General features: G+C 46.4%; 1 protein-coding gene across 3 annotated transcripts in view; it reads right to left on the bottom strand.

Moving 5' to 3' along the window:
- The window catches only part of GAS6 (growth arrest specific 6), an 81,624-nt gene that overhangs the window by 16,322 nt on the left and 49,809 nt on the right, over window positions 1-15,493 (bottom strand). For all 3 annotated transcript variants that reach the window (XM_037897332.2, XM_037897339.2, XM_037897345.2), the window contains 4 exons: window positions 8,325-8,489; window positions 6,284-6,452; window positions 3,367-3,539; window positions 1,145-1,373 (listed from right to left, as the gene is read on the bottom strand). In XM_037897332.2, coding sequence (XP_037753260.1) covers window positions 1,145-1,373; window positions 3,367-3,539; window positions 6,284-6,452; window positions 8,325-8,489 — 736 coding nt within the window. The remainder of the gene's footprint in view (window positions 1-1,144; window positions 1,374-3,366; window positions 3,540-6,283; window positions 6,453-8,324; window positions 8,490-15,493) is intronic.

A 15,493-nucleotide genomic window follows, 5' to 3' on the forward strand; every position in this document is an offset into this window, starting at 1 on the left:
CTGTTTTGTGCAGCATGAGCTATGGGGAAGCTCACATTACTCCTTCTAGGAACAGCAGTAAAGAAGCACCCTGCTATGTTACCCCTCAGCTGCCCTGTGCTATCCTGCCCTATGCTGGCTTAACTGCTGCGGCACCTACCACAAGGCCAGCACTGCTCCAGCCTCTCTTCCCCATATTACATGGATTAGACAAACAAGACCAGGACTTTGTCTTGCTGTGAGTACTGCAGATAGTAACTACTATTATGCAGAGAGACATGCTTTTCATATGCTTCCTCGTTTGCATTTCTCAGCAATAGGGAGTAGTAAACCAGTTCAGCTAGAATGAGAAACAACCCCGAAGAACCAAATCTTTGATTCAAATCAAAGGTCAATCTGTCAGGTTCCAGGCAGAGAACAGAAGTGACTCCTGCAGAGGCTCTATTTTTGCTGCAAAAGCCAGAAGTTGTGGCAGCCTCTGTGCTGTGCCCCCTGGGTGTCCCTGACTGGAAATGTCATGAGCTCTTACACATAGTGCTCTCTGGATGGCAACATCAGCAGAGAAGCTACAGAACCACAGCAATGAGCCCCTAAGACTTCCAGCAGAGGTGAGGTGAATGGGTCACCCACTCAATAGAGGGCTAGAGGTACCAAGAGCCTACATAGAGCCTGAAGTCAGTCTGCTAGGCTGGGGACACAAAGAGAGTGAGAACCTCAAAAGGTCGGACTACACCTTCAAGTGTTTTGGTCCTTATCTGATACTGATCTCAGACTTGTACATGGGCTGAATGTGATGCTAATTCAGGGCTCCACAAAATTGAGGTAATAACCTCCACAGATTATGCCAGACAGATAGTGACCCTCCTCATAGCTCTTCTTTGACCAGGTAACCCCATTTGTTGACCAAAAAGAAACCCAACCAAGATTCCTATTCTTGCTTCCGCCTGTCCGAAAAGGCTGATATAGTCATTCAACAAAAACAAGTTAAAGAGTATCAATGCTAAATGCCCTCCTTGCACCCACCCATGCACAACAAAACTCACTTGGGCAGAAATAGAGCGTTTGACACCAGGGTCTAACGAACACATTTGATCCCTTTTCCAGTCACCAGTACCATTATTTGTTGTTAGAACCTGCATTCTGCTTTGCAGAACTTGATAATCACCTGGCAGTCCTCCCACATATGTCTTCACAGATGACTGCAGGTAGCCCTCCAAAAGAAATAGACTGTCCTGTAGCTGGGAATGGCTTAATTCACTCTGTCCTGCAGTCCCATCCACGGTGAGCGATAACTGCCCCTTGCTGATGAAGATGTCCACGGAGTGTTCCTGATCATCACAAACGTTTATTGCCAATCTGGACACAACTGTGTTCTCTGTGGCCAAGATAATGAACTGAATAGCAAAAAAGTGCAATAAGTGAAGGCACAGACACAAACTGAAACTTACACATTTCCCATTTCATAATGCTCGTAACTGCAGCTGTTTAGAAGGCTTTATCAGAGCCAGCAAAGAACGGATTATATTATTATTACTGGAAGTCAGGTTCTGAGCTCACTTACACTAGATTTATACCCTGCGTAACTCCATGGTCTGGGTCTGATTCTCATTTACACTAACAGCACACCTGAAGAACTCTGTGCAGATCAAAAGCCTGTCCCTCTCACCAACAAAAGTTGGTCCAACAAAAGATATTACCTCCCCCACCTTGTCTCTCTAATATCCTGGGACCAACACAGCTACAACAGCACTGTAAACACCACCGCTCTGGCTGTTCAAAGGAGCCTTAAGGATAGATGACTGGTGCCTCCCCATACTGGGGGTGGAGGGGGATGCCAGCTAAAGGGGAGGACACGTAACCTCCCCATGTGACTCCTCCCCACCCTGCCCCCAGTCCAGGGCCCCTGCGCTCTCCCTGTCCCCACCCCACATTACCGGGGCGGGGGGGGGCACACCAGCAGCTCTGTCCTCCCACAGGACTGGCTCCCCCTGGCATGTTTGGCTGCTGTTCCTAGCAGCCAAGCATCAGAGCCACTCCTGGATGCTACCCGGTGTAGCACAGCAGCTGCCTGAGAGAACATCTGGCTGCAGCAGCAATGGGATGCCTCCCGCCTGGGCTTGGCTTCCAGGACAGCAGCTGAGTGAGTCGGAGCCCCCCGCTCTCCCTGGGATGCTTAGAGTCGGCTCTGTCCCCAAAAGCTGAGCCAGGGCAAAAAGGGAGCAGCGGCAACCTGCTCCGGCTCGACTTCTGAGGACAGGAGCCAACTCTGAGCATCCCAGGGAGAGCAGGGGGGAGGGGGGCAGACTCTGACTCGCTTGGCCACTATCCCCAGAAGCTATCCCACTACCGCAGCCAGGCACTCTTCCAGACAGCCGCTGCACTGCACCAGGCAGCATCCCAGACAACGTGACTGGAGGAGGCTCTGGCCCCGCCCCTTCCTCTTTCCGCCCGGGCCAGCTGCTTGAGGGGCATTTGACCCTTCGTGTCCCTCCCATGAGTCGCCTCACTGCCAAAGTGGTGTTGAGCAGCTTAAGGGCTTGTCTGCACTACCGCAGTAAATCGACCTAAGTTACGCTACTCCAGTTACGTGACTAATGTAGCTGGAGTCGACGCAACTTAGGTCGCCTTACCCCGGTGTCTTCACTGCACCGTGTCAACGGGAGATGCTCTCTCCAGTCGACCTCCTTTATTCTTCTCAGGGAGCTGGAGTACCAGAGTGCGCTCTGCCATCGATTTAGCGAGTCTTCACTACACCCGCTAAATCGACATCCGCTGCATCGATTGCAGCAGCATCGATCTCCCCGTACTGAGGACAAGCCCTAAGTGTAAATGAGGGGTAGTCTCACTGACTTCAGTGGAGTTACTTCTGAACTGTGACAGCAAAATCTAACCCTATATTATGAATATAACTAATTATATTGTTTATACCGTTCATGGCACTTTGCAGACACTCTGGAGTTAGGCCTGTGTTACTCCCTTGACTACAGTGGAGTTATTATTCGCTTACACTATAGAACACAAAGTCTCCGTACAAAGGAGTTTATAGTATAATTCAGACTAGTGTAACAAAGTGGCTAAAATTCAAGAGGTTGAGCCATATTGTCAGTGTGGAGATATTTGCTACTGAATCAAATCCTTTATAAGGGCCAAATGTTCAAAGAAGTGTCTACCCTCCTTCTAAAACGGTTTCCACAAAAAGCAGAATTCCTGTACTCTGATGACATTCAAACATCTGATTTCCATATAAAATTCTGAACTGGTGAATGTAAATGTATACACAAAATGGCAGGCACAAATTTTGAGATTTTTAGAAAATGGCCCTAGAAATTCTGATGAAATATCAAGGGATCTTTTTGTTTTACACCAGTAGACGATTAAAGCTCGTACCTGTTGTTTAAGTTTCTTTGTAGAGTGATAGTCAATCAGAGCCAATGATAAAGGGACTGAAGCTTCTTCACCGACCAGAGCAAACAGTACCCCGGTGTCTGCTGCTGGCCGAATTACAGTGTTTACTTCTACTTCCCAATTCCTTTCAGCTTCATTTCCAGCAGATGGTTGCACTACAGAGAGAGATGCATGTCAGAAAAACAAAATGATTGACCAAGTGGCAGACAAGACGACTATGGATGGATGAGCATATGGACAGATTGCCACATCTCTTTAACCCAGAAAAAAACACAAGCATTAGTGCAGAAAATCAGAAAGGAAAATGGTAACAGCTCTGCCTTGTTACACTCCACAGAAAGGGCCGCTGCCTTTCAGAAAGTCAAAAGTCAAGATTGAGGGTTTTGGTTTTTTAAATCAAGGACAGACATTCAGTTGCCAAGGGCTATCTATCATGTGCGGTGCGTAGCATAGGCTGAGGGAGGATGTGCCTCCCCAAACAGCCGCATGTGGCTCCATCCACGTTCCATCCCAAGGCCCCCTCCTGCTTGCTGATAGTTGCCCCACCCCAGGGGGACTACCTCCTCTTCCGGGAAGCCTGCTGGGTGGGGCTAGGGCAGCCAGCCTGTGGCCAGGAATTGGGATGGCTGGGGCCCTGGTGCTGGAGCTGCGCCGCCCAGCACTCCAGGGTTGGGGGAGGAGGCGGCACACGCCACCTGGTGCTCCAGGGCTGCAGGCTCTCCAGTGGTCTAGGGCTGGGGAGCCGGTGGGCAGGATGGACAGGGCCTGAGGCAGAAGGGGCAGGCCAAGCCGGGGTCTAGCCTCCCCCAGCCCATGGTTCACCCGCCGCGCATGCTATCAATCCATCACATTCTCAGAGCTGTTGCAAGATGTGGAATCCAATTTTTGTATCAGTCTTGAACTTTACAAAATGATTGAGGAATTGAACACTTTCACACAAATGTGTCAAAACAAAACGGAAGAAATATAAATAGAACACTTCAAGCACTATCCCTCCACAAGCCAATCAGAGGTTCTGAAGCCCTTTTAGCTTGCAATAAACGGTCACATGCTGAACTCAGAAACAGATGTACCTATCCTCCATGAACTTGTCTAGTTCTTTTTTGAACCCTGTTATAGTCTTGGCCTTCACAACATCCTCTGGCAAAATATTCCACACGTTGACTATGCATTGTGTGAAAAAATACTTCTTGTTTGTTTGTTTTAAACCTGCTGCCTATTAATTTCATTTGGTGACCTCTAGTTCTTGTCTAATGAGAAGGAGTAAATAACACTTCCTTATTTACTTTCTCCACAAGAGTCATGATTTTATAGACCTCTATCATATCCCCCCTTAGTCGTCTCTTTTCCAAGCTGGAAAGTCCCAGTCTTATTAATCTCTCCTCATATGGAAGCTGTTCCATACCCCTAATAATTTTTGTGGCCCTTTTTTGTACCTTTTCCAGTTCCAATATATCTTTTTTGAGATGGGCAACCAGATCTGCACACAGTATTCAAGATGTGGCCTGTCCCTGGCCTGTCTAGACAAGATCATAGATAATACTGATTTATTACTGCTGTAAATAGGATAAATGGTGTCTTTACATCCTTTTACTGTTACTAAACAAAAAAAATAAGTATAATTGTTTATAATAAATGAATATAAAAATGTAAATTCTGAGAATACAGCTCTGTTAAGAATGTGGTCTCATTTGCACTTCAGATGCCAGACTCTATTTGGTAGTTCTCGCATCTACGTTGTAAACAGCATGACAGTCACCTGGTAAGATATTCTCTAATTTATACTAGCAGAACAGAAAAATCCACATAATGCTGCACAAAAGATAACGGGAGAGGAGAACTTGTAATCAGGCCTGTCAGCATTTAAAACTTTTACCAATGTCAATGGTCTATTTTAGTTCTTCTGTGGACAGATATAAATGGAAGAATCTGAAACAAAGGCAAAGCCATCCTTCTAATTCCTAAATTATTATGATTAAGAGAGGGTTGGAACTAAATCCAGGCCAATTTCACATAGCCTGTGTTGATGTCCTCGCTATATCATTGATATAGTTACCATGACTGATCTGAATCTAATAAATATCAACTTAAATCACAAGTGAAATTCAGTATGGACATTTCATTTTAGGCAACAGTGAACTTCTATCTAATGCCATGGCTACACTACAGAGTTTACAGCGGTGCAGCTGCACCGATGCAGCACTGGTAGTGCAGATGCTCTAAGCTGACGGAAAAGAGCTCTCCTGTCGACTTAATCACTCCAGCCTCCGCAAGCAGAGGTAACTATGTTGGTGGGAGAAGCTCTCCTGCCGACATAACACTGTTCACATCAGCGCTTAGATTGATGTAACTTATGTCACTCGGAGAAAGGGAGGGACTTATTCAGACCCCTGAGCGACGTAACTTATACCAATGTAACCTGTAGTGTGTACATAGCCTAAGTCATAAATTTAATATACAGTACTATGACTGACAGTGTCTTAAGAAAAGTCAGAGTTGCAATAGCAGAGGAGAAGGGTACACACACATCAGAGATAAATGCATTGTCAAAACCACACAGAGGGAACCTAATGAGAGTTGCCCGTATAATGTTGGGTTCTAGCCAGCATTATTAGATCTTCCTTTTCATGAATCCCAAATTCAGCTTCTCACTACAGCTGCTAGCTTTCTTAATTGGGAAAGAGCTCATTCCAACTGCTTTATTATTTTAGTACACATGATGACTTCTCCCTACCCATTTAAATCATTTCAGAGCATGTGTGTATGTATCTTTAAAAAAAAACAAAGGCTTACCTGAGAAGTCAGGAATACATGCACTTTTACAATTGTTATTTCTGTTCTATTTGAATACATAGGTATGGACAACATACTATGACAATGATAAAAAAAAAGCACTTACTATAATTGAAATTAAATATAGCAAAACCACTGCCAGGATAGAATGATCCTCGTCCTGCCACCGAGAAGCACTGCATCTTGTCATTCAGCTTTATTGTTTCTTGGATAGTAGTATCTTCACCATTCAACCAGTTCCATGCCCGCATGCAACCATCCAGCCGAGGATTTATCTTGTAAGACAGAGAAATAATCTTACCTTTAGTTGCTATTGTGTGTTAAACGGAGAGAGGACTATGGGCACAGAGGGTCCCACAAGATCAAACTATATAATGGTGTGGGGAAAATCTCACCACATTTACCAACATGCAATCACACCAGAACAGACTCAAGCCCCAATCCTGCAATAACATCCATACGTGCAGACCTCTGTGCCATTGGCACCGACTCTGTCGGTGCTCCAGGGCTGTTGAGCCATGCGCAGGAGGTGCTGGGGGGAGGAGGCAGAGTGAGGGCAAAGCGGATGTGGAACAGGGATGGAGCTGGGACGGGAAGAGGCGGGGTGAGGGTGCGGCCTGGGGGAAAGGGGTGGAGTGGGTCCTGAGACGGAGAGGGGGTCAAGCTGCGCCAGGGAAATTAGAAAGTCAGCACCTATGCTCTGTGCCCATGCAGATATCCACTGAAGTCAGTAATGCTCCACGGGGTATGGCTCATGCAGGGACTAAATTTGCTTTTGTAACTGTGTTACCCACTTCTACATGCTGTACATCTTTAGTGCCATTTATTTCTAAGAATCCCCTCGAGATTTGCCATGTATAAATCCATGTGAAACTCTTTACAAACAGAGGACATTTATATGTAATGAATTATAACACATTTCACCATAAAAAGCTCACGTCACACAATGTGTGAAATGAGAAACAACCAAGTGGTATGCACTGTGACCAGACAGAGATGTAAAAGATGTATGGCAAAGAGCCAGAAGTTGGGTGCAACCCTACACACACACCTTGTTAATTCCAACTTTTATTTATATTTTGAACTCTAGCATTAAAATGGGAGAAAGCAAGTAGACCAAAGGCTCCCTTGAAGCTGCTAGATTAGTAATGGTTGGTTTCAGAGTAGCAGCCATGTTAGTCTGTATCTGCAAAAAGAACAGGAGTACTTGTGCACCTTAGAGACTAACAAATTTATTTGAGCATAAGCTTTCGTGAGCTACAGCCCACTTCATCTGATGCATAGAATGGAACATATAGTAAGAAGATATATATAGACAGAGAGAGGGTAAGTGTCAGATACAGAATAAAAACCCAGGGGTTTCTGGCTCCCAGGCCCATGTTCAGACCACACCTCTAGTTGAAACACATTCAGAGTGGCAATCACCCTGAACGACATATCCTTAGTTTGCTATATTTCCAGTCTTGAGGCCACAGGGTTGTCACCTTATTTAAAAACAAATAAAACCCAGCCCCATTGTTCAAGGTGGAAAGTCAGTCAAAAGAGAGGTAGAACAGCAGCTGTTTGAACAATAACTCATATAAACCTCCTTACACTGTTGGCGTCCATGGAAATTCTGGCTACATTAATTTAAAAGCTTCCAAAAATAGCCCCAAGTCTCAAACATCTCCAAGGAGCGTCTTGACTTTCATTCCTATAGAAGTATCTTAATTAGAAAAAAAAAAAAGGAATTGGTTTCTTAGCTGTAACTGACTTTCATGAAGATGGAGCATGGGGGGCAAAAAAAAACAACCCCAAAACCACATACAAGCCAGCAAAAAGCCATTTATAGGGTGAGAAACCGCCCGTGCTACCATGTCTGGGGCTCACTACTAAAAATAAATGCTAAAAAGTTAGCAGAAATAAAAGCTTGGCATGATACATACTTCAACATTAAGCACTCTGCCGGTGTACGGAAGGAAAGTTCCCCCTACACTGCTCCCAGCCTCAAAAACACACTGGGCCTGATTTGTCTCTCACTTAGCCGGGCGTAAATCAGGACTTACTCCACTGGGGTCTATAAAGTTAGTCTCTTGTAAGTGAAGCTAAAAGTCAAGCCCACTACACTCTGTGTACCAATGTGATTGAAGATTAAGAGCAGCACTCACGGGTTGAATAAGGTCTTTAGTTTTAAAAGGAATGCCTCCCACTGTTAAGTTCAGCTGATACAGTCCTTTGTCCGAAGTAAACAGATCTCCTGCAACAGCTATTTTCATAACTGCATCCTTGTTGACCTTTATAAACAAACTTCTCTCCAGTTCTTCAACAGAGATCTGAAGAAATAAAATTGTAAATAAGAATATTCAGAGATAGAGAGGTTTAGTATCTGCAAAGTCACAAAGCACAGCCACAATTAATAAAATCCTCAAGCTAAGAAAATAATTATTGTGCCAAGCCCACTTCATTAACTTTTTACAATTTTATGTTGTCTTTTGATTAAAAACAAAAAAACAAAAAAACCACTTGATAACTTGTGCTGTCATAAGAAGAAGTTACTCACCTGGTGCAGTAACGATGGTTCTTCGAGATGTGTGTCCATGTGGGTGCTCCACTCTAGGTGTCGGTGCATCCCTGCGCCAGAGATTTCTCGCAGCAGTTCTCGGTCGGGGAAAGGGTGCGCGCAGGAGTCATCTCGTGCAGCCGTTGGTACCTCCTGTTGCGCATGCTCCCCCGACCGTCCCTCCGTTCCTTCTCCACCGCAGAGCTCGGTTGTGTGAACTCCGAAGTAGAGGGGAGGAGGGTGGGTGGTGGAGCACCCACAGAGGGACACATCTCGAAGAACCATCGTTACTGTACAAGGTGAGTAACTTCTTCTTTGAGTGGTGTCCCTGTGGGTGCTCCACTCTAGGTGCTTGTAGAGCAGTACCCCACCAGGGGCGGTAGGGGTTCAGAGTTATGTATAAGTGTGTGATGAGAGCCCTGTAAGGCCAATTACAAAGTCTGAGACATGGCCTTGGGTGATAGAGTAATGCTTCGCAAAAGCATGCTCTAACGTCCAGGCTGCAGCTTTACAAATGTCTATTAAGGGGACATTGTTCCAGAATGCAAATGATGTCACCATGGCTCACGATGAGTGGGATCTGATGCCCACGGGGGGTTCTTTGTGATGCAGGTAGTAGCAAGTTTGAATACAGGTAGAGACCCATTTGGAGAGTCTCTGGGTTGATATTGTAGAGCTCTTGGAGCGCTCTGCTGTAAAGACAAATAGTCTTGGTGACTTGCGGTATGGTTTAGTTCTGTCCAAGTAAAAGGCTACGACCAGTCTGACATCTAGCAAGTGCAACGTTGTTTCTCGAGAGTCATTATGTGGCTTGGGACAGACGGCAGGTAAGTGTATGGTTTGGTTAACATGAAAATTTGTAGCCACTTTGGGCAAGAATTTGGGGTTAGGACGTAACATGATTTTGTCTTTGGTAAATACAGCATATGGTGGTTCAGCCATCAATGCTCCTATTTCACTGACATGTCTAGCAGACATGATTGCCACTAGAAATGCAACCTTCACTGACATATGAAGGAGCGAGCAGGTTGCTAGAGGCTCGAAGGGTGGTCTTGTGAGACATTTGAGCACAAGATTGAGATCCCATGGTGGTGCAAGTTGTCGTACTTCTGGGCACATGTTCTGTATACCTGCTAGAAAGTGCCGTGTAATCGGGTGAGTGAATATTGAAGCCCCTTCTATCTGTTCATGGAGGGCCGTAGTGGTAGCGAGGTGTACTTTAATAGAGCTTATGGCTAACCCCTAGGTAGTCTAGGATCATAGATAGAGGCTATTTAGTAATACCTGTTTTACTTTCTCCAAACAGTTCAATTCCCCATGTTGGAACTAGAGAGGAGCCATGCTTTGAGATGGAGTTTTGCTGGGTCTGGATGAAGCATCCGGCCCTTGTTCTGGGACAGGAGGTCCATCCAGAAAGGCAGCTGTTGTGGGGCACAGACTGCTAGATGTGAGAAGTACGGAAAGCAAGTCTGTCTGGGCCATGTGGGAACAATGAGAATGATGTATGCTCTGTCGAGTTGTATCTTGCGGATGACCCATGGCATCAGTGGTATCGGCGGGAAGGCGTACATGAGTGATGCATTCCACGGGATGAGGAAGGCATCTCCTAGCGATCCCGGTGCCAGTCCTGCCCTGGAGCAAAATGTGGACATTTGTGATTTGTCGCTGAAGCAAAAAGGTCGATTACTGGGTGACCCCATTTTTGGAATATTGTGTCACGAACACTGTCGTGGATTTCCCACTCGTGTTCCTGTGAGAAGTGCCTGCTGAGGCTGTCGGCTGTAGTGTTTTGGCACCCTGGTAGGTATGATGCTGTGATGTTTATATTGTTGCGGATGCAAAAGTTCCATAAATTCATGGCTTCTACACATAGCGAGTGAGACCTGGCTCCTCCTTGGCGACTGATGTAAAACATGCACGCCACATTGTCTGTGAGAATAGAGATTTAGGTTTCTCGTATGAGTGGGAGGAAGTGTCAGCATGCATTGTGTACCGTGCAGAGTTCCAGAAAATTCATATGTAGTCAGGTTTCCACTACAGACCACTTACCTTGTAGATTGTGGTGACCCAAGTGGGTGCCCCAACCTATCAGGGAGGCACCTGTTGTAATAGTCACTGATGGGGAGCCTTGTTGAAAGGGAATCCTGGAGCATACATTCCCTGGCTGTGTCCACCATTGTAGGGAGAGGATAACCCTTGGTGGTAGTGTCGCACATCTGTTGAGAGTGTGTTTGCTGGGTGCATAGACCGTGCTTAACCAGTGCTGCAGACAGCACATATGGAGTCTGGCATACTTTACTACAAAAGTCGTAGCTGCCATATGTCCCAGAATCTGAAGGCATGTCCTCACTGAAGTTTGTGAGCTGATGGTCACCGTGGAAATAACACTGGTCAATGTAGTGAATCTGTGGTTTGGCAATATTGCCTTGGCTTGTATGGAGGCTAGGTCGGCTCCGATAAACTCCAATCGCTGGGTTGGTTCCAGAGTGGATTTCTTTTCGTTCATCTGTAGACCTAGCTGGTGAAACAGGTCTACTGTTGTCCTCAGCATGCCCGCCGCTTCTTGTCGGTTGGTACCCTTGAGAAGGCAATCATCCAAACAGGGGAAGATGATGACTCCTTTGCATCATAAATGTGCTGCTACTACCGCGAGCGTTTTTGGGACTACACGGGGAGCAGTAGACAGTCTGAAGGGAAGGACCCTGTATTGGCTGTGGTTGGGTCCTACTGTGAACCTCAGGAACCGTCTGTGGGCAGGATGTATCGTAATACGGAAGTATGCATCTTGGAGGTTGAGGGCTGCAAACCAGTCCCTGCCATCTAGCACTGGGATTATTGTGGCCAGAGTGACCATTTTGAACCTGTGGTTGTGTACGAACCTGTTGAGTTTTCGGAGATCTAAGATTGGTCTCCATCCCCCTCCTTTCTTCTCTGTCAGGAAATATTTGGAATAAAAACCCCTCCCTAGGTATTGATGTGGCACTGGTTCTACAGCACCCAGCAGCAGGAGGTGGTCTACTTCCCGTTGCAGAAGGTGCACGTGAGAAGAATCCCTGAAGAGGGACGGGGAAGGGGAGAAGGTAGGGGGATGGCTGTGAAAGGAATGGTGTAACCAGATTATATGATCTCCAAAACCCATTGATCTGTGGTTATCGCAGCCCAGGCATGGTAAAATGGGCGTAAGCGGTGACCAAAATTGTGGGATGGGGTATCTGTTGGCGTTAGAGGTGTGGGGAGGTCGTGCATACCCTCGACCAAGACTTCAAAATTGTGGCTTAGATGCAGATGGACGGGTGGACGAGGCCTGGTTCTGTGGAGCTCGTTGTCTCTAAGCCCGTTGTGTGGGTCTGTTCTGAGTGAAGTATCGTGGTTGTTGGCGGTTAAACAAGGTGTTTCGTGACCTCTGGTATGGTTAAAAGCGAGGGCATTTGTCAGGCGGTGGGTGTATGCCTAGTGTACACAGCATTGCACGGGAGGCCTTCATGGTATGGAGGAGGTTTGGTATGGAGGTTTGAGACAAGAATAGTTTATCCCTATCGAAGAGGAGGTCCTCCACTTTTAGCTGTAGTTCTTTAGGAATTCCCGAAGCCTGCAACCATGATGTTCTTCTCATAACCGCAGCTGTTGCAGTTGTTTGGGCAGCTGTCCCCGCTACATCTATTGAGGCTTGCAGCGCTGTGTGGACTATTAACTGACCCTCATTGATAATGGCATTGAGTTGAGGATGTTTATGCTCAGGGAGGTCCTCCACGAGCTCTTGTATTTTACTACAGTAGTCATAATTTGCTAGTAGGGCAGAATAGTTGGCAACTCTAAGCAGAAGTGTGGCTGACGAGTAAACTTTCCACCCAAAGACGTCCAGTCTCTTGTGTTCTTTATCTTGCAGTGAGGAGCGGAAATGAGGCAGTTTACTGTGCTGATTAGCAGCTTCTACTACCAGAGAGCAGGCTTGAGGGTGTGAAAACAAAAATTCCATGCCTTTCGCTGGAACGAAGTATTTTCTGTCAGCCCTTTTGCGGTGGGTGGTGCCGATGCCAGTGTTTGCCAGATTACCTCTGCAGGCTCCATTACAGCCTCATCCATGGGGAGGGCGATCTTGGTCGATGATACTTGTTGTAAGATTTTTAACTTATGTTGTTTCTCCTGCACCTCATGTAAGGCAATTTCTTGGCTGTTTGCTACTCTTTTGAAGAGTTCTTGGAACTGTTTCAAGTCATCTGGTGTTGTAGGGGTAGATGGCTTCACTGCTTTGTCTGGTGCAGAAGATGAGTGTGGGGCAGGTGGTGAATCATCCAGGTCTGCCTGCGATAGTATCTCTTCCTCTTCCATCTCTGTCTCGGGGGGGTCAGAGATTTCTCTGTGTGGTAAGGATGGGTGTACTGTGGAACCTCTTGTTGCTGGGGAAGGGGGACCAGAATAGGGGTTCTGGTATGTGGGCCAAGGACACCATTGCATGGGGTAAGGTGGCCATTGCATGGTTTAAGGGGGTAATGGGTAAGGCCAGTGCTGTACATATCAGGGCTGTGAATGCTCAGAGGGATGAAGCTTAGGCTTCACAGTGTTCCATGTAGGTCTCATCTGTGATGGGGATGAACGTTGAGAGGAGAAGCGGTTGTCCTGCATGTCTCCTTCCTCACCATTATGCATGGAGATTGGTGCAGGAGATGGTGCCGCACTATATAGCTCGAGGAGTGTTCGGTGCCGAGCAGTGGTGACTGCGGTGCCGAAGAAACTGCTATGTCAGCAGGACGCAGGAGTTGCACTGGTCCCGCCTTGGGGTTGCGGTCGACCATTGGAGCACTGACCAGTGCCCGATTCGGCTTGTTAGGCGGCAGCAAGTCTTGGGCCGGTGCTGGTGGAGGCAGCATTGATCGCAGTGCCGCTGTCTGTACCGCGCTCTGTACTGGGGTACTCGGTGCCTTGGATGAGATTTGACGTCTCAACTTCGGTGCTGTGCGTTGGGGCTCAGCAGGGGTCCGCTGAGGGATGGTGCTGGAGGAGCCCGGTGCCTCGTAAATGCTCACTCTGGATGAGTAAAAAGAAAAGGAGTACTTGTGGCACCTTAGAGACTAACCAATTTATCTGAGCATAAGCTTTCGTGAGCTACAGCTCACTTCATCGGATGCATACTGTGGAAAGTATAGAAGATCTTTTATACACACACAAAGCATGAAAAAATGGGTGTTTACCACTACAAAAGGTTTTCTCTCCCCCCACCCCACTCTCCTGCTGGTAATAGCTTAACTAAAGTGACCACTCTCCTTACAATGTGTATGATAATCAAGGTGGGCCATTTCCAGCACAAATCCAGGGTTTAACAAGAACGTCTGAGGAGGGGGGCTGGGTAGGAAAAAACAAGGGGAAATAGGTTACCTTGCATAATGACTTAGCCATTCCCAGTCTCTATTCAAGCCTAAGTTAACTGTATCCAATTTGCAAATGAATTCCAATTCAACAGTTTCTCGCTGGAGTCTGGATTTGAAGTTTTTTACCACCAATGTGATATATGCCATCATGTGCCAGCAATGCCCCTCTGCCAGGTACATTGGGCAAACTGGACAGTCTCTACGTAAAAGAATAAATGGACACAAATCAGATGTCAAGAATTATAACATTCATAAACCAGTCGGAGAACACTTCAATCTCTCTGGTCACGCGATTACAGACATGAAAGTTGCTATATTACAACAAAAAAACTTCAAATCCAGACTCCAGCGAGAAACTGTTGAATTGGAATTCATTTGCAAATTGGATACAATTAAGTTAGGCTTGAATAGAGCCTGGGAATGGCTAAGTCATTATGCAAGGTAACCTATTTCCCCTTGTTTTTTCCTACCCCCACCCCCTCAGACGTTCTTGTTAAACCCTGGATTTGTGCTGGAAATGGCCCAACTTGATTATCATACTCATTGTAAGGAGAGTGATCACTTTAGATAAGCTATTACCAGCAGGAGAGTTGGGTGGGAGGAGGTATTTTTTCATGCTTTGTGTGTATATAAAAAGATCTTCATCAGATGCATACTGTGGAAAGTGTAGAAGTGAGCTGTAGCTCACGAAAGCTTATGCTCAAATAAACTGGTTAGTCTCTAAGGTGCCACAAGTACTCCTTTTCTTTTTGCGAATACAGACTAACACGGCTGTTACTCTGAACTCTGGATGAGCGGAGCACTGAGGGTAACGACCTCGCTGGGGAAGCTCCCTTTTTCTGAAAGACCCTTGCTGGAGAGGTCGAAGCTCGCTTCCTGACAGTTTTGGAAGTCGGAGCCTTATCAGAGCTCAGGGATCTCGGTTTATGAGACTCCCCAGAGGATGTCTCTTGCGGAGGTTGGAGGGATTTCTCCAGCAAAAGCATTTTCAAGTGGAGATCCCTGTCACATCTTGCCCTTGTTGTTAAGTTGGTGCAATGTATGCAGTTCTGGGAGATATGAGTTTCTCCCGGACAGGGAATGCAGGAGGTGTGGCCGTCACCGGCATCGGTTCACGGCAGGAGTCACACTTTCTAAATCCTGATAAGCCCGGCATGGCTGCAGTTAAGCCTCTCCCGCCTCTCGAGAGATAAGGGTGGGAGTTAATTGTAACGGTAAACTGTAGAAACTGTTCCCAAACAGGGAGTTAAGGAGAGAAAAAGTCTTCTTCTTTCTTCTCTTTTCCGTTTGTTTGTTTGGGTTTTTTTGGAAGAAAAACCCCTAAGAGGAACTAAGGAAACTATAGTGGTTTGAGCATTGGTCTGCTAAACCCAGGGTTGTGAGTTCAATCCTTGAGGGGGCCATTAGGGAT

The sequence above is a fragment of the Chelonia mydas genome, chromosome 1, assembly GCF_015237465.2.
Source record: "Chelonia mydas isolate rCheMyd1 chromosome 1, rCheMyd1.pri.v2, whole genome shotgun sequence".
Classification (NCBI taxonomy): Eukaryota; Metazoa; Chordata; order Testudines; family Cheloniidae; genus Chelonia; species Chelonia mydas.